Source organism: Salvelinus fontinalis, unplaced genomic scaffold (genome assembly GCF_029448725.1).
Source record: "Salvelinus fontinalis isolate EN_2023a unplaced genomic scaffold, ASM2944872v1 scaffold_0394, whole genome shotgun sequence".
Lineage (NCBI taxonomy): Eukaryota > Metazoa > Chordata > Actinopteri > Salmoniformes > Salmonidae > Salvelinus > Salvelinus fontinalis.
The window spans coordinates 160317-180383 of NW_026600603.1; the positions used below are offsets into that span (position 1 = coordinate 160317).

At 45.2% G+C, this 20067-nt stretch overlaps 1 protein-coding gene across 1 annotated transcript in view; it reads left to right on the forward strand.

The window, feature by feature from the left end:
- Positions 1-19608, forward strand: part of LOC129845875 (casein kinase II subunit alpha'-like) — a 29261-nt gene extending 9653 nt beyond the window's left edge. Inside the window, exons 7-12 of the mRNA XM_055913798.1 lie at positions 7083-7193; positions 7524-7625; positions 8216-8316; positions 9903-10051; positions 14952-15036; positions 15290-19608. Coding sequence (XP_055769773.1) covers positions 7083-7193; positions 7524-7625; positions 8216-8316; positions 9903-10051; positions 14952-15022 — 534 coding nt within the window. The 3' untranslated portion in view covers positions 15023-15036; positions 15290-19608. The remainder of the gene's footprint in view (positions 1-7082; positions 7194-7523; positions 7626-8215; positions 8317-9902; positions 10052-14951; positions 15037-15289) is intronic.
- Positions 19609-20067: the final 459 nt, after the last annotated feature.

Consider the following 20067-nt stretch of genomic DNA (forward strand, 5'->3'; position numbering starts at 1 on the left):
TGAGCTGGAGGCAGTCTTCATCGTCACCTCACACCACTATGCAGTGAGCTGGAGGCAGTCTTCATCGTCACCTCACACCACTATGCAGTGAGCTGGAGGCAGTCTTCATCGTCACCTCACACCACTATGCAGTGAGCTGGAGGCAGTCTTCATCGTCACACCACTATGCAGTGAGCTGGGGCCAGTCTTCATCGTCACACCACTATGCAGTGAGCTGGAGGCAGTCTTCATCGTCACCTCACACCACTATGCAGTGAGCTGGGGCCAGTCTTCATCGTCACACCACTATGCAGTGAGCTGGGGCCAGTCTTCATCGTCACCTCACACCACGATGCAGTGAGCTGGAGGCAGTCTTCATCGTCACCTCACACCACGATGCAGTGAGCTGGAGGCAGTCTTCATCGTCACCTCACACCACGATGCAGTGAGCTGGAGGCAGTCTTCATCGTCACCTCACACCACTATGCAGTGAGCTGGAGGCAGTCTTCATCGTCACCTCACACCACGATGCAGTGAGCTGGAGGCAGTCTTCATCGTCACCTCACACCACTATGCAGTGAGCTGGAGGCAGTCTTCATCGTCACCTCACACCACTATGCAGTGAGCTGGGGCCAGTCTTCATCGTCACCTCACACCACTATGCAGTGAGCTGGGGGCAGTCTTCATCGTCACCTCACACCACGATGCAGTGAGCTGGAGGCAGTGAGCGTTTAGAAAACATTCACTTCATTGTTTGAAACTTGAATGTTTTTTACTACATATGAGGCATGTCTAATCTATAGAATGGAGTACTGGGGCTGACTGGCGAGACCACATAAATATAATCTATAGTATGGAGTACTGGGGCTGACTGGCGAGACCACATAAATGGAATCTATAGTATGGAATACTGGAGCTGATCGGAGAGACCATAGAAATATAATCTATAGTATGGAATACTGGAGCTGTCCGGAGAGACCATAGAAATATAATCTATAGAATAGTGTACTGGGGCTGACTGGCGAGACCACGTTTTTTACTACTTATGAGGCCTGTCTTACCTTGCTTCAAAGTAGCCTAGTCAATCACACCATTTCCTTGGAGGCCATTTTTTCTTTCGTTGTCCAGTAGCCAAAGGCACAATCCTGGTGGTATTAGCGACCAGTGCTAGTTGTTGATAATCCTGGTCATATTAGCGACCAGTGCTAGTTGTTGATAATCCTGGTCATATTAGCGACCAGTGCTAGTTGTTGATAATCCTGGTCATATTAGCGACCCGTGGTAGTTGTTTATAATCCTGGTCATATTAGCGACCCGTGGTAGTTGTTGATAATCTTAGTCATATTAGCGACCCGTGGTAGTTGTTGACAATCCTGGTGATATTAGCGACCTGTGGTAGTTGTTGACAATCCTGGGGATATTAGCGAGTACATTGTGGTTAATTCCTCCATGCCTTCGGGTGAATCCTGGAACATACTGCATTCCAGTCTGTGGTAGCGAAACAGTCCTGTAGCTGAATTAGTTCTGGACCTGGGGACTGTGAAAAGACCCCTGGTGGCATGTCTGGTGGGGTAAATGTGTGTGTCAGTGCTGTGTGTAAATTGACTATGTAAACCATTTGGAATTTCCAACACATTAATATTTCTTATAAAAACAAGATGTTAGACGCAGTCAGTCTTTATCAAACTCTTAGCCAAGAGAAACTGACATGCATAGTATTTATATTAGCCCTCTGATTACAATGAAGAGCAAGACATGCCGCTCTGTTCTGGACCGGCTGCAGCTTAACTAGGTCTTTCTCTGCAGCACTGGACCACACGACTGGACAATAACCAAGATGAGATCAAACTAGAGCCTGCAGGCTTTGTGTGGTGTCAAAAAAGCAGAGCGTCTCTTTATTACGGACAGACCTTTCCCCATCTTGACAACCTTTTGAATCTATACTGAACAAAAATATCGACGCAACAATTTCAAAGATTTTACTGAGTTAGTTAATATAAGGAAATCAGTCCATTGAAATTAAGTAATTACGCATTAATTTATGGATTTTACATGACTGGGAATACAGATGTGCATCTGTTGGTCACAGATACCTTAAAGGAAACGTAGGGGTGTGGATCAGAAATCCAGTCAGTATCTGCTGTGACCACCATTTGCCTCATGCAGCGTGACACATCTCCTTCACATAGAGTTGATCAGGATGTTGATTGAGGCCTGTGGAATGTTGTCCCACTCCTCTTTAATGGCTGTGCGATGTTGCTGGATATTGGCGGGAACTGGAACACGCGGTCGATCTAGAGCATCCCAAACATGCTGAATGGGTGACATGTCTGAGTATGCAGGCCATGGAAGAACTGGGACATTTTCAGCTTCCAGGAATTGTGTTCAGATCCTTGCGTCATGGGGCTGTGCATTATCATGCTGAAACATGAGGGGATGGCGGCAAATTAATGGCACGACAATGGGCCTCAGGATCTCGTCACGGTATCTCTGTGCATTCAAATTGCCATTGATAAGATGCAATTGTGTTCGTAGCTTATGCCTGCCCATACCATAACCCCACCGCCACTATGGGGCATTCTGTTCACAACGTCGACATCAGCAGACCACACGGCACAATACACGTGGTCTGTGGTTGTGAACCAACACTTTACATGTTGCGTTTAGTGTATATGTCTTATATGGGTTGGAGTTAACCTACAGGAGGGTAGCTCTCCAGGAACAGGGTTGGAGTTAACCTACAGGAGGGTAGCTCTCCAGGAACAGGGTTGGAGTTAACCTACAGGAGGGTAGCTCTCCAGGAACAGGGTTGGAGTTAACCTACAGGAGGGTCTCTCTCCAGGAACAGGGTTGGAGTTAACCTACAGGAGGGTAGCTCTCCAGGAACAGGGTTGGAGTTAACCTACAGGAGGGTAGCTCTCCAGGAACAGGGTTGGAGTTAACCTACAGGAGGGTAGCTCTCCAGGAACAGGGTTGGAGTTAAAACCTACAGGAGGGTAGCTCTCCAGGAACAGGGTTGGAGTTAACCTACAGGAGGGTAGCTCTCCAGGAACATGGTTGGAGTTAACCTACAGGAGGGTAGCTCTCCAGGAACATGGTTGGAGTTAACCTACAGGAGGGTAGCTCTCCAGGAACATGGTTGGAGTTAACCTACAGGAGGGTAGCTCTCCAGGAACAGGGTTGGAGTTAAAACCTACAGGAGGGTAGCTCTCCAGGAACAGGGTTGGAGTTAAAACCTACAGGAGGGTAGCTCTCCAGGAACAGGGTTGGAGTTAACCTACAGGAGGGTAGCTCTCTAGGAACAGGGTTGGAGTAAAACCTACAGGAGGGTAGCTCTCCAGGAACAGGGTTGGAGTTAACCTACAGGAGGGTAGCTCTCCAGGAACAGGGTTGGAGTTAAAACTTACAGGAGGGTAGCTCTCCAGGAACAGGGTTGGAGTTAACCTACAGGAGGGTAGCTCTCCAGGAACAGGGTTGGAGTTAAAACTTACAGGGGGGTAGCTCTCCAGGAACAGGGTTGGAGTTAAAACCTGCAGGAGGGTAGCTCTCCAGGAACAGGGTTGGAGTTAAAACCTACAGGAGGGTAGCTCTCCAGGAACAGGGTTGGAGTTAAAACCTACAGGAGGGTAGCTCTCCAGGAACAGGGTTGGAGTTAAAACCTACAGGAGGGTAGCTCTCCAGGAACAGGGTTGGAGTTAAAACCTACAGGAGGGTAGCTCTCCAGGAACAGGGTTGGAGTTAAAACCTACAGGAGGGTAGCTCTCCAGGAACAGGGTTGGAGTAAAACCTACTGGAGGGTAGCTCTCCAGGAACAGGGTTGGAGTTAACCTACAGGAGGGTAGCTCTCCAGGAACAGGGTTGGAGTTAACCTACAGGAGGGTAGCTCTCCAGGAACAGGGTTGGAGTTAAAACCTACAGGAGGGTAGCTCTCCAGGAACAGGGTTGGAGTAAAACCTACTGGAGGGTTTCTCTCCAGGAACAGGGTTGGAGTGAGAACCTACAGGAGGGTAGCTCTCCAGGAACAGGGTTGGAGTAAAACCTACTGGAGGGTTTCTCTCCAGGAACAGGGTTGGAGTGAGAACCTACAGGAGGGTATCTCTCCAGGAACCAGGTTGGAGTTAAAACCTACAGGAGGGTAGCTCTCCAGGAACAGGGTTGGAGTAAAACCTACTGGAGGGTTTCTCTCCAGGAACAGGGTTGGAGTGAGAACCTACAGGAGGGTATCTCTCCAGGAACCAGGTTGGAGTTAAAACCTACAGGAGGGTAGCTCTCCAGGAACAGGGTTGGAGTTAAAACCTACAGGAGGGTAGCTCTCCAGGAACAGGGTTGGGGTTAAAACCTACAGGAGGGTAGCTCTCCAGGAACAGGGTTGGGGTTAAAACTTACAGGGGGGTAGCTCTCCAGGAACAGGGTTGGAGTTAAAACCTGCAGGAGGGTAGCTCTCCAGGAACAGGGTTGGAGTTAAAACCTACAGGAGGGTAGCTCTCCAGGAACAGGGTTGGAGTTAAAACCTACAGGAGGGTAGCTCTCCAGGAACAGGGTTGGAGTTAAAACCTACAGGAGGGTAGCTCTCCAGGAACAGGGTTGGAGTTAAAACCTACAGGAGGGTAGCTCTCCAGGAACAGGGTTGGAGTTAAAACCTACAGGAGGGTAGCTCTCCAGGAACAGGGTTGGAGTAAAACCTACTGGAGGGTAGCTCTCCAGGAACAGGGTTGGAGTTAACCTACAGGAGGGTAGCTCTCCAGGAACAGGGTTGGAGTTAACCTACAGGAGGGTAGCTCTCCAGGAACAGGGTTGGAGTTAAAACCTACAGGAGAGTAGCTCTCCAGGAACAGGGTTGGAGTAAAACCTACTGGAGGGTTTCTCTCCAGGAACAGGGTTGGAGTGAGAACCTACAGGAGGGTAGCTCTCCAGGAACAGGGTTGGAGTAAAACCTACTGGAGGGTTTCTCTCCAGGAACAGGGTTGGAGTGAGAACCTACAGGAGGGTATCTCTCCAGGAACCAGGTTGGAGTTAAAACCTACAGGAGGGTAGCTCTCTAGGAACAGGGTTGGAGTAAAACCTACTGGAGGGTTTCTCTCCAGGAACAGGGTTGGAGTGAGAACCTACAGGAGGGTATCTCTCCAGGAACCAGGTTGGAGTTAAAACCTACAGGAGGGTAGCTCTCCAGGAACAGGGTTGGAGTAAAACCTACTGGAGGGTTTCTCTCCAGGAACAGGGTTGGAGTGAGAACCTACAGGAGGGTATCTCTCCAGGAACCAGGTTGGAGTTAAAACCTACAGGAGGGTAGCTCTCCAGGAACAGGGTTGGAGTTAAAACCTACAGGAGGGTAGCTCTCCAGGAACAGGGTTGGGGTTAAAACCTACAGGAGGGTAGCTCTCCAGGAACAGGGTTGGGGTTAAAACCTACAGGAGGGTCTCTCTCCAGGAACAGGGTTGGAGTTAAAACCTACAGGAGGGTCTCTCTCCAGGAACAGGGTTGGAGTTAAAACCTACAGGAGGGTAGCTCTCTCCAGGAACAGGGTTGGAAACCCCTGATATAGATGTCACTATAGTCTAGGACCGGTAGGAACATCTACTGAATAATCTGCTTTCGACTATTTAGCGAGAGGCGGGACTTCTATTTCTATAGAAGAAGCCCATGTTTTAACATGATGTTATGATAAACACCATTCCTGCCCCTGTTCCCTACTAATCTAGGCCAGTGTTTCCCAAATAGCTGGCCTCATAGCCGCCGCAGCTCATTTCTCCTGGGTCAGAAGCAGAGCATCACCACTGTTGTTTTTATCAGGAGGGTCACAGAATGTGCGTCCCAAATATATCACCTGAAGTGTACACTCGATTTTTTCCTCTTACAACCATCCGCAAGTCTCGCAAGCTTACTTTGTTTTGCTACCCGAATTCAGCAGTAATCAGGAATCAGTCATCTCCTCAGTAATGTAATGGCATTGGATTGGTGGATGCATAGGTGGTTCCCACCATATTTCTTCTACTTGTGGTTTCCTTTAGAATCAGTGAAGGGACGTGAACAAGGTCACACGTTGGGAGGAAGAAGAGATAATTGGGTCTCATCCAGAGAGGAAACTTCAGAAGGTCTTAAATGGGTCACGTTATGGCACCAAAACGCTGTGAAGATGGAGGGGGGGGTTGCAGGGTGGGGCTGGGCTGTCATGGTTCTGTTTAGCCACCAGGTGGCAGTAATGGAGCTGCAGCAGCAGAACACAAAGCTGAAGGCCAAGATTTTTATCTATTTATTTAACCTTTTATTTAACTAGGCAAGTCAGTTAAGAACAAATTCTTATTTACAATGACGGCCTACACCGGCCAAACCCTCCCCTAACCCGGATGGCGCTGGGCCAATTGTGCGCAGCATTATGGGACTCCCAATCACGGCCGGTTGTGATACAGCCTGGATTCGAACCAGGGTGTCTGTAGTGACGCCTCTAGAGCTGTGCCTTAGCCCTGCTGCGCCACTCTGGAGCCCATCAAATGAAAGATGAGTATAGTGTAGAGAATCATTGTAGCATCTAAACCGCAGTGAAATATTTTTCATGACCCAAAATATTATATTTTCAGCTGTTTTGAAGTAAAACTGAAAGTTAAAGAGCAAAAACCAAATGTAAGAACTGGAAGCATAGAAATACCACCCATAGAATAGATCTTAGACTTGCGTTCAATAAGGATGACAGATCTATAATACACGTTTCTATGTGAATTTGGTCTGGTCGTCCTAGAAGTGACATTTTGCAGCTTTATGTATCAAATCCTTTTTTTAAATTCAATAACCAACTGAATGTTCAATTTTGTAAATTTTAAAATGATCCATTTAATATTCAGACTATTTTCAACTGAATTCCGTTACCTCTTTTATACTGATTTTCAAAATGTAATTGATCCCAAACTAATGTAATTGATCCCAAATACTGTAGATCCGTAGTCCCCAGATGGTCCACTATTTGGTGGGTCAGAAGGACGTTTTTAAAGGCTTAGAAGGCAGGTTAGCATAGTGCAAAACAGGAAGCTATGCTTCTATAGATGTCACACTGCCAAAAACCCTCTAATTCCTCCCTCTCTCTCTCTCTCTCTGCTGTCTGTGTGTCTCAGCTGCGTCTCATAGACTGGGGTCTGGCTGAGTTCTACCACCCAGCTCAGGAATACAACGTCAGGGTGGCCTCCCGTTATTTTAAAGGACCAGAGCTGCTCGTGGACTATCAGGTAGACACTAGTTATTAACACACATCACACTACTGACACAATGTGAACATCCACATACACAGGTGAATGCACCAATTTGTAAGTCGCTCTGGATAAGAGCGTCTGCTAAATGACTTAAATGTAAATGTAAATACATCATGATTCACATATTGCTTTAATTCTTGTTACATCAACACATTGATCTGCCTGTTAACATTTAGTATGTTCAATAGTCGTATGTTTACAGATGTACCAATACATGGATATTGTTCAATGAACCACATTGTGATTTTTAAAATCAGTTGTAGAGTATTTTTCCAGTGTTCTGTATTGTCCTTGTTGTGTTGGCAGCTTTATGACTACAGTCTGGACATGTGGAGTCTAGGCTGCATGTTGGCCAGCATGATCTTCCTCAAAGAGCCATTCTTCCATGGCCAGGACAACTACGATCAGGTACACACACACACACACACACACATACCAACTACGATCAGGTACACACACACACACACACACACACACACACACACACACACACACACACACACACACACACAAACAGGGCAACTACGATCAGGTACACACACACACACACAAACAAACAGGGCAACTACGATCAGGTACACACACACACACACACACACAAACAAACAGGGCAACTACGATCAGGTACACACACACACACACACACACACACACACACAAACAAACAGGGCAACTACGATCAGGTACACACACACACACACACACACACAGGGCAACTAGGACCAGGTAAATAACACACACAGCTCCACACTACACTAGTCCATGATGCTTGTATGTAATACCACAGTGTGAAATGGCATCATTGGGAGTGGAACCAACCACTAGAGAGGAGGACATCACTTCTATTGTCAACAATCCCTGTTATATAACTAAAATTATAACTAAATGACCACGTTAATACACACTATGAACACTGTTCATCTGTGATGTAGAAGGTGTGGCTGTATGGTAGATGTGTGTCTCTCAACGTTCCTCTGACTGTCCCATGTTGTGTCCAGCTGGTCCGCATCGCTAAGGTTCTTGGGACAGATGAGCTGTTTGGCTACCTACACAAGTACCACATTGAATTGGACACACGTTTCAAAGACCTGCTGGGACAGTAAGTACCACTAGGGGGCGTAGCACAGGGTTAGCCTGGTCCCCACGTCTGTTTGTGCTCATTGAAAAGCCAAACAATTTGACAAAGCACTGACATGCCAGAAACAGACGGTCACTCAGGTGGGGAGAGGGGCTGCTGTTGAGGGCTCCTGGGGTGGTATTCAGTGGCTCTATGGGGATTTGTTTTGGTGCAGTGGGTGGGCAAGACTGTTTGTTTACATGGAGAACATACCACTGTGCTCGCCTACCGTGTGGAATGTTCAGATAGAAATAGATTGTGTAGAAATCCACATCCCAGTGTTCTGTTGTTTCCGTGGTACCCTGAAGGACATAGAATATAAAGTATAGATCCAATCACCTTCAAACTTTAGCCTTCCAGTCTCTCTTTTTATTGGATGTTTGTTCCCTTGGCGACGGCGATACTTGTCAACATACCCCTCGGGCACAACCGTAGCGCTACATTTTGAAACGTTAAACTAAAATGAGTGTTTTTTATTGGACCAGTTTAAGCAGTACCTCCCTGTTTCTTATTGGACCAGTTTAAGCAGTACCTCCCTGTTTCTTATTGGACCAGTTTAAGCAGTACCTCCCTGTTTCTTATTGGACCAGTTTAAGCAGTACCTCCCTGTTTCTTATTGGACCAGTTTAAGCAGTACTTCCCTGTTTCTTATTGGACCAGTTTAAGCAGTACCTCCCTGTTTCTTATTGGACCAGTTTAAGCAGTACCTCCCTGTTTCTTATTGGACCAGTTGAAGCAGTACCTCCCTGTTTCTTATTGGACCAGTTTAAGCAGTACCTCCCTGTTTCTTATTGGACCAGTTTAAGCAGTACCTCCCTGTTTCTTATTGGACCAGTTTAAGCAGTACCTCCCTGTTTCTTATTGGACCAGTTGAAGCAGTACCTCCCTGTTTCTTATTGGACCAGTTTAAGCAGTACCTCCCTGTTTCTTATTGGACCAGTTTAAGCAGTACCTCCCTGTTTCTTATTGGACCAGTTTAAGCAGTACTTCCCTGTTTCTTATTGGACCAGTTGAAGCAGTACCTCCCTGTTTCTTATTGGACCAGTTTAAGCAGTACCTCCCTGTTTCTTATTGGACCAGTTTAAGCAGTACCTCCCTGTTTCTTATTGGACCAGTTTAAGCAGTACCTCCCTGTTTCTTATTGGACCAGTTGAAGCAGTACCTCCCTGTTTCTTATTGGACCAGTTTAAGCAGTACCTCCCTGTTTCTTATTGGACCAGTTTAAGCAGTACCTCCCTGTTTCTTATTGGACCAGTTTAAGCAGTACCTCCCTGTTTCTTATTGGACCAGTTTAAGCAGTACCTCCCTGTTTCTTATTGGACCAGTTGAAGCAGTACTTCCCTGTTTCTTATTGGACCAGTTGAAGCAGTACTTCCCTGTTTCTTATTGGACCAGTTTAAGCAGTACCTCCCTGTTTCTTATTGGACCAGTTTAAGCAGTACCTCCCTGTTTCTTATTGGACCAGTTGAAGCAGTACCTCCCTGTTTCTTATTGGACCAGTTTAAGCAGTACCTCCCTGTTTCTTATTGGACCAGTTTAAGCAGTACCTCCCCCTCTCCTCCCCCCAGGCAGACGAGGAAGCGCTGGGAGCAGTTTGTCCAGACAGAGAACCAGCACCTGGTGACCCCTGAGTCCCTGGACCTGCTGGACAAGCTGCTACGTTACGACCACCAGCAGAGACTGACCGCTGCTGAGGCCATGCAGCATCCATACTTCTGTAAGATACACACCTGTCTGTCTGTCTGTCTACCTGAGGCCATGCAGCATCCATACTTCTGTAAGATACACACCTGTCTGTCTGTCTGTCTACCTGAGGCCATGCAGCATCCATACTTCTGTAAGATATACACCTGTCTGTCTGTCTACCTGAGGCCATGCAGCATCCATACTTCTGTAAGATACACACCTGTCTGTCTGTCTGTCTGTCTACTGTCTGTCTGTCTGTCTACCTGAGGCCATGCAGCATCCATACTTCTGTAAGATACACACCTGTCTGTCTGTCTACCTGAGGCCATGCAGCATCCATACTTCTGTAAGATACACACCTGTCTGTCTGTCTACCTGAGGCCATGCAGCATCCATACTTCTGTAAGATACACACCTGTCTGTCTGTCTACCTGAGGCCATGCAGCATCCATACTTCTGTAAGATATACACCTGTCTGTCTGTCTGTCTACCTGAGGCCATGCAGCATCCATACTTCTGTAAGATATACACCTGTCTGTCTGTCTACCTGAGGCCATGCAGCATCCATACTTCTGTAAGATACACACCTGTCTGTCTGTCTACCTGAGGCCATGCAGCATCCATACTTCTGTAAGATACACACCTGTCTGTCTGTCTGTCTGTCTACCTGAGGCCATGCAGCATCCATACTTCTGTAAGATACACACCTGTCTGTCTGTCTACCTGAGGCCACGCAGCATCCATACTTCTGTAAGATATACACCTGTCTGTCTGTCTGTCTCTACCTGAGGCCATGCAGCATCCATACTTCTGTAAGATATACACCTGTCTGTCTGTCTGTCTCTACCTGAGGCCATGCAGCATCCATACTTCTGTAAGATATACACCTGTCTGTCTGTCTGTCTCTACCTGAGGCCACGCAGCATCCATACTTCTGTAAGATATACACCTGTCTGTCTGTCTGTCTCTACCTGAGGCCATGCAGCATCCATACTTCTGTAAGATACACACCTGTCTGTCTGTCTGTCTACCTGAGGCCATGCAGCATCCATACTTCTGTAAGATACACACCTGTCTGTCTGTCTGTCTACCTGAGGCCATGCAGCATCCATACTTCTGTAAGATACACACCTGTCTGTCTGTTTGTCTGTCTACTGTCTGTCTGTCTGTCTACCTGAGGCCATGCAGCATCCATACTTCTGTAAGATACACACCTGTCTGTCTGTCTACCTGAGGCCATGCAGCATCCATACTTCTGTAAGATACACACCTGTCTGTCTGTCTACCTGAGGCCATGCAGCATCCATACTTCTGTAAGATACACACCTGTCTGTCTGTCTACCTGAGGCCATGCAGCATCCATACTTCTGTAAGATATACACCTGTCTGTCTGTCTGTCTACCTGAGGCCATGCAGCATCCATACTTCTGTAAGATATACACCTGTCTGTCTGTCTACCTGAGGCCATGCAGCATCCATACTTCTGTAAGATATACACCTGTCTGTCTGTCTGTCTGTCTACCTGAGGCCATGCAGCATCCATACTTCTGTAAGATATACGTCTGTCTGTCTGTCTACCTGAGGCCATGCAGCATCCATACTTCTGTAAGATATACACCTGTCTGTCTACCTGAGGCCATGCAGCATCCATACTTCTGTAAGATACACACCTGTCTGTCAGTTTAAACTGCCTTGTTCAGGGGCAGAACGACAGATTTGACAAGATTTTACCTTGTCAGCTCGGGGATTCGATCTTGCAACCTTTCGGTAACAAGTCCAATGCTCTAACCACTAGGCTAGCTGCCGCCCCATTATGATAACCTACGTCAAAACCAAACGGTGCGTAGTCACTAAAGTAGATATATAGTACCAGTCAAAAGTTTGGACACACCTACTTATTGTAGAATAATAGTGAAGACATCAAAACTATGAAATAACACATCATGCAGTAACCAAAAAACTGTTAAAAAAATCTAAATATATTTTATATTTGAGGTTCTTCAAGGTTGCCACCCTTTGCCTTTGACACTCTTGGCATTCTCTCAACCAGCTTCATGAGGTAGTCACCTGGAATACATTTGAATTAACAGGTGTGCCTTAAGTTAATTTGTGGAATTTTTTTTCCTTCTAAATGTGTTTGAGCGTATCAGTTGTGTTGTGACCAGGTAGGGGTGGTATACAGAAGAAAGCCCTATTTGGTAAAAGACCAAGTCCATATTATGGCAAGAACAACTCAAATAATCAAAGAGAAATGACAGTCCATCATTACTTTAAGACATGGTCAGTCAATACGGAAAAATGAAGAACTTTGAAAATGTCTTCAAGTGCAGTCGCAAAACCCATCTAGTGCTATGATGAAACTGGCTCTCATGAGGGCCGCCACAGGAATGGAAGACCAAGAGTTACCTCTGCTGCAGAGGATAACTTCATTAAAGGTAGCAGCCTCTCAAATTGCAGCCCAAATGAATGCTTCAGAGTTCAAGTAACAGACACATCTCAACATCAACTGTTCAGAGGAGACTGCGTGAATTAGGCCTTCATGGTCGAATTGCTGCTAAGAAACCACTACTAAAGGACACCAATAAGAACAAGAGACTTGCTTGGGCCAAGAACCACGAGCAATGGACATTAGACTGGTGGAAATCTGTCCTTTGGTCTGATGAGTCCAAATTTAATATTTGATTCCAGCTGTGTTTTTGAGACGTAGAGTAGGTGAACGGATGATGTCCGCATGTGTGGTTCCCACCGTGAAGCATGGAGGAGGAGGTGTGTTGATGTGGGGGTGCTTTGCTGGTGACATTGTGATTTATTTAGAATTCAAGGCACACTTAACTAGCATGGTTACCACAGCATTCTACAGTAAAACGCCATCCCATCTTTTTTGGGCTTAGTGGGACTATCATTTGTTTTTCAACCGGACAATGACCCAACACACCTCCAGGCTGTGTATGAGCTATTTGACCAAGAAGGAGATTGGAGTGCTGCATCAGATGACCTGACCTACAAAATCACCTGACCTCAACCCAATTGAGATGGTTTGGGATGAGTTGGACCGCAGAGTGAAGGAAAAGCAGCCAACAAGTGCTCAGCATATGTGGGAACTCCTTAAAGACTGTTGGAAAAGCATTCCAGGTGAAGCTGGTTGAGAGAATGCCAAGAGTGTGCAAAGCTGTCAAGGTGAAGCGTGGCTACTTTGAAGAATCTCTAATATAAAATATATTTTGATTTGTTAAACACTTTCTTTTCTTTTTTTTTAACTACATGAATTCCATATGTATTATTTCATAGTTTTGATGTCTTCACTATTATTCTACAATGTAAAAATAAAGAAAAACCCTTGATTGAGTAGGTGTGTCAGTATTGTACGTATTTGAAAATGGAGGGAATTTGGAGCTGCAGGTTTTTAAAATGTTTATTTAATGTGCTGAGCGATTTTTAGGACGTTGAGCACCAGAGCGCTGCACCACTCAACTCTAGTGTCACTCTCATCCCATCTTTCTACGTTCCTCCATCTTTTGCTGTCTCTCTCTATCCCTGTCCATGGACTCAATGCTAGTGTCTCTCTCTCCATCCCTGTCCATGGACTCAATGCTAGTGTCTCTCTCTCCATCCCTGTCCATGGACTCAATGCTAGTGTCTCTCCCCTGCTGTCTCTCTCTCTCTCTCTCCATCCCTGTCCATGGACTCAATGCTAGTGTCTCTCCTGCTGTCCCTCTCTCTCTCCATCCCTGTCCATGGACTCAATGCTAGTGTCTCTCTCTCCATCCCTGTCCATGGATTCAATGCTAGTGTCTCTCCCCTGCTGTCTCTCTCTCTCTCCATCCCTGTCCATGGACTCAATGCCAGTGTCTCTCCTGCTCTCTCTCTCTCTCTCTCTCTCTCCATCCCTGTCCATGGACTCAATGCTAGTGTCTCTCCTGCTGTCTCTCTCTCCCTCTCCATCCCTGTCCATGGACTCAATGCTAGTGTCTCTCCTGTCTCTCTCTCTCTCCATCCCTGTCCATGGACTCAATGCTAGTGTCTCTCCTGCTCTCTCTCTCTCTCTCTCCATCCCTGTCCATGGACTCAATGCTAGTGTCTCTCCTGCTGTCTCTCTCTCTCTCTCTCTCCATCCCTGTCCATGGACTCAATGCTAGGCAGTGAAGTGCACTCATTCTGTGTTCAGTATGCAATTATTTATGCAAATTTACCTTTGTAATGTTGTGTAAATAGTTAGAAGCCGTTCAAACCCAGTTCTTAAAGGGACGGTTCCAGATTTTGCCAGTTAAAGGGATACTTTGGGATTTTGTCAGAGGTCATTTATGTACTTCCCCATAGTCAGTTGAACTTGTAGATACTATGTTTCTGTGTCCAGTATGAAGGAAGTTGGAGGCAGTTTCGCGAGCCAATGCTAACTAGCGTTACCCATAGACTTCCAGTCATTGTGCTATCTGCTAGCATGCTAGCAGTAGATAAAGGGCATCATTGCAAAAATCCCGAAGTATCCCTTTTAGCCCTTTTTCATCTGACTGTAACAGAGAACTTTATTGCAGAAATCTCTCACTGATGAAGAGTGAATCTCTCACCATCCATTTAGACTTTGATCTGTACTGATGAAGAGTGAATCTCTCACCATCCCTTTAAACTTTGATCTGTACTGATGAAGAGTGAATCTCTCACCATCCATTTAAACTTTGATCTGTAGTGATGAAGAGTGAATCTCTCACCATCCCTTTAAACTTTGATCTGTACCGATGAAGAGTGAATCTCTCACCATCCCTTTAAACTTTGATCTGTAGTGATGAAGAGTGAATCTCTCACCATCCCTTTAACCTTTGATCTGTAGTGATGAAAAGTGAATCTCTCACCGTCCCTTTAAACTTTGATCTGTAGTGATGAAGAGTGGATTGGAAAGAGATGGTCTCCTGACTACCATGTTCTGTGTCCCTCAGATCCAGTGCTGAATGAACAGACCATCTCCAACACACACACCAAGGCAATAAGTGGATCCAATGCAACATGATGGACAGAGAGGAGGTAACACACACAGAGTTCTCCCCAAAGAATGTTAGAGCGGCGCCACCTGGTGGACTGGCAGCGCCATTATGTAAACAACATTCTTTAATATTTCTGAGTAGATTACAGGAAATGTCAGCAGCAGCACCACCTTGTTAACTAATCCTGGGGAGAACCCTGACATGTACACATTCTCACACCTGTTACACCCAGATTGGAACAAGCCCAGACTTCCATTCTTTTGATCGTGTCTCTGTTCCTTCTTGCCGTCCAGGAAAACCTTTGTTACCTCAACTTGTGACCCTTTCGTGGTAGAAACGATCTGCCTCCAAGTCTACAGCCATACTGGAGCAAGACGCCAACTTGCAACACACACAACACTCTTGGATAAAACCTAAATCTGTCACAACGTGGGTACTAGCGTTGCTTGGCCCCAGTCACACACAACGTATTGGATCCAAGCTATGAGGTGTGATATTGCCTCCTAGAACTGCCCCCCCTGAAATCCCTGCCCGCTCCCCACCCCACCCACCTCAACTCCCCTGTTTTCAAATAAGCTGATGTCAGATGTGATACAGAGACTGACTCCAGGTCAGTTTGGCACTGGTGTTGTGCTGTGAGATGTGTGTTGGTCAGTATGGAGCTGCACTGGCCTGGGGTCAGAGCTATAATAGCACTGAGTGGCATGGAGGCTCTTTTCTGCTATGGATAGAACAAATACTATATTAAAGAGAATAAACCATTTTTATTTAAATGTTTTTGTGCCTGTTTTTATTATTTTTATTATATATATTGATTTCTGATTGATCAGTAGAAACCTAAATACTTACAGAGCATTCGGAAAGTATTCCAGACCCCTTGACTTTTTCCACATTTTGTTACGTTAAAGCCTTATTCTAAAATAGATTTCCCCCTCAATCTACACACAATACCCCATAATTACAAAGCAAAGACTTATTTAAAAAAAAAAAGAAAAAAAAAAGAAGTATTACAAAGAAAAAAATTACATATTACATTTACATAAGTATTCAGACTTTTTACTCAGTACTTTGTTGAAGCACCTTTGGCAGCGATTACAGCCTCGTCTTCTTGGGTATGACGCTACAAGCTTGGTACACCTGTATTTGGGGAGTTTCCCATTCTTCTCTGCAGATCCTCTCAAGCTCTGTCAGATTGGATGGGGAGCATCGCTGCACAGCTGCTTTCAGGTCTCTCCAGAGATGTTCGACCGGGTTCAAGTCCGGGCTCTGGCAGGGCCACTCAAGGACATTCAGAGACTTGTCCAGAAGCCACTCCTGCGTTGTCTTGGCTGTGTGCTTAGGGTCGTTGTCCTGTTGGATGGTGAACCTTTGCCCCAGTCTGAGGTCCTGAGCGCTCTGGAGCAGGTTTTCATCAAGGATCTCTCTGTACTTTGCTCTGTTTATCTTTGCCTCGATCCTGACTAGTCTCCCAGTCCCTGCCGCTGAAGAACATCCCCACAGCATGATGCTGCCACCACCATGCTTCACCGTAGGGATGGTACCTGCTTTTTTCAAGACATGAGGCTTGGCATTCAGGCAAAAGAGTTCAATCTTACCAGAGAACCTTGTATCTCATGGTCTGAGAGTCTTTGGGTGCCTTTTGGCAAACTCCAAGTGCACTGTCGTGTGCCTTTTACTGAAGTCTGGCCACTCTATCATAAAGGCCTGATTGGTGGAGTGCTGCAGAGATGGGAGAACCTTCCAGAAGGACAACCATCTCCACAGATGAAATCTAGAGCTCTGTCAGTGACCATCGGGTTCTTGGTCACCTTCCTGACCAAGGCCCTTCTCCCCCGATTGCTCAGTTTGGCAGGGCGGCCAGCTCTAGGAAGAGTCTTGGTGGTTCCAAACCTCTTCCATTTAAGAATGATGGAGGCCACTGTGTTCTTGGGGACCTTCAATGCTGCATAATTGTTTTTGGTACCTTTCCCCAGATCTGTGCCTCGATACTATCCTGTCTCTGAGCTTTATGGACAATTCCTTTGACCTCATGGCTTGGTTTTTGCTCTAACATGCACTGTCAACTGTGGGACATTATATAGACAGGTGTGTGCCTTTAATGTCCAATCAATAGAATTTACATCTCAAGGATGATCATGAGCTCAATTTTGAGTCTCATTGCAAAGAGTCTGAATACTTAGGTAAATAAGGTAATTCTGTTTTTATTTTAAATAAATTAATGAAAATGTCACTGTTTTTGCTTTGTCATTATGGGTTATTGTCTGTAGATTGAGGATTTTCTTTCTTTATTTAATCAATTTTAGAATAAGGCTAACGTAATAAAATGTGGGGGGAAATCAAGGGGCTGAATACTTTCCGAATGCACTCTACCTCAGTCATAATATGAACACTTCTCAGATCAGTATCTAATAGATTCCAAAATGTAAATTATAGAAAGTTATAGACGACTTCAGTTTTTAATGTGTTGTTTTAATAAATAATCTGTGAATTCCAGATTATTTCCAGAACATAAAATGTGCAACATTCATGCAATACAAATGACAAAAGAGTGATGATTAAAATGCAGTCTACAGAAGTCTAACTTCAGCAGGGCTGCGTTCAGCAGGTTGTAATACACTGAAGACTGCAGATAGAAATGCTATGAATAGAGCTGACACAATTCCACAACGTAGTGCCCTACTGAACGCAGCCCAGGTGAGTTCTAATCGAAACCCATCTAAGGCACGCCCACAACACCACCTTTCTCCTCTACAGCCAATCATGCATGTGCCTTGTCAAACCCAGGATATTAGGAAGCTGCTGTGATTGGTCAGTTTTGGCTGCCTGACAGTATGAATTAAGGTTGCCATGGTAGCGTATCAGAGTGGCCTGTCGTTTTATTTAAGGGTGTGTTCCTCTGGCCAGATGTTGCTGATCTTACAACACCTGGGTAGGTGTTTAACCAATCAGCCAACCACATCATGTTATAGCAGTCTGGTGCCCGACGGCACAGTCAATGAAGTGGCACGCAACCATTGGTTGAGTCAAGCAATGTCTGAGCAGGGGAACCTGGCATAGAAGGCAAAGGATCCCACGTGAGGTGGAGGCAAGGGAAGCTCAGGCCTTCAGCTCAGTCACATCACATTAATACAGTAGCGCTGATATCAAGGGAGGTTGAAGCCCACCAAGGGAGCTTGAAGCTCACCAAGGGAGCTCTCGCTCAACACAACAAAATAACAATCATAACTGGGTCTGATTTAACCACACAATAAGATACCTGTGTTGTAAAATAGTGGTAAAAATTAATCCCAGGGAAGATTTATTTTAATAGTGAACATCCAGACCAGTCAGAATGAGTCTTGGCAGTCAATAGTTAGTCTTCTATACCTGGTTTCTGGAAAATAATTCCTTGGTGTTCTTTACCTGGGTTCTGGAATAGAACTGAGTGCTCCTTGGTGTTCTTTACCTGGGTTCTTGAATAGAACTGAGTGCTCCTTGGTGATCTTTACCCGGGTTCTGGAATAGAACTGAGTGCTCCTTGGTGTTCTTTACCTGGGTTCTTGAATAGAACTGAGTGCTCCTTGGTGATCTTTACCCGGGTTCTGGAATAGAACTGAGTGCTCCTTGGTGTTCTTTACCCGGGTTCTGGAATAGAACTGAGTGCTCCTTCGTGATCTTTTTAGCAAAGCTAAAGGCTTAAAACAATCAGCTCCACAAAAAGGAGATACAAAACTAATACCATAGACATTCATTGTTTTTGTCCTGAAAATAAAAACAGACAAATGAAATAACTTACAAATCCATGACATGACCCTGTGGTTGTTTCCAGAGGTATAAGAAGCAGAAGCACAGTCTTCCAGACATGGGCTGCAGTGGTATAATGTAGGCTTTTTTTGATTTACATTTGGTTGAGTTGTCAACTAACATGAATCCAATGTGAAATGAACTAAAAAATGTCACGATGACATTGGATTTAGGTTAAAAGATGGGTGTAAAATAGACCAAATTCCCATACGTTGATAACTTTCTAATCCAATCAGTTTTCCCACATTGATTCAATTTCATCACAGATACATTTCTTTGGTTGAAATGATGTAACAATGTTGATTCAAGCAGTTTTTGCCCAGTGGGTATTTATATGATACAGCCAGACAGGGTTAGGGATCCATTCCATTTCAATTCCAGTCAATAGAGAAAGTAAACCAAAATTCCAAATGTTACTTATTGAAGAGAATTGGAATGTCAGTGTACTTCCTGAATTGGAATGGAATTGAGCCCAACCTTGTAGCCAGGTTAGCTAGTGGTTACAGCAGGGAACATCCACTAGATTCAGCCACAGGACCATGTTTATATTCTTCAGCAGATGTTCAGGGGTTCGGAAAAACATAATTAGAAATTATTTATAGACTGCAAATTTGACCACAAGAAGCCACAACAGATATATTTGACTAAAACATTAAAATCATTTCAAACCTTACATTTGTATACGATCACATATATATCTCTGTTATGTGTGAGAATACTTTGGAACAGATTTCCAAAATTAAAATCACTTGCAGCTGATTTGCTGGTGGGTTTACAGTATATTATGTCCAACAATATGTAAAGAAAAACTGTTTGGGGGGGGGGGGGGGGCAAATAAAATCATTGCGGGCCCCTGGGTTCCAATATTGAGGTAACTTGAATATGAGTAAAGGCAAAGAGATGGGAAATGCAGCAGCAGTAACCTAATGGGCAGGTGAAAATGCCTCAAAGACATGCATTGGATATATGTGACGTTCACTGGAAATGTAGTTCTGTGACGTACAGTATATGGTCCATACAGACGGACATATGATCCAGAGGGTTGAATATGAACCCAAGGTAGACATCATCCAGGGGGTTGAATATGAACCCAAGGGAGACATCATCCAGGGAGACATCATCCAGGGGGTTGAATATGAACCCCAAGGTAGACATCATCCAGGGGGTTGAATATGAACCCAAGGTAGACATCATCCAGGGAGACATCATCCAGGGGGTTGAATATGAACCCAAGGGAGACATCATCCAGGGAGACATCATCCAGGGGGTTGAATATGAACCCCAAGGT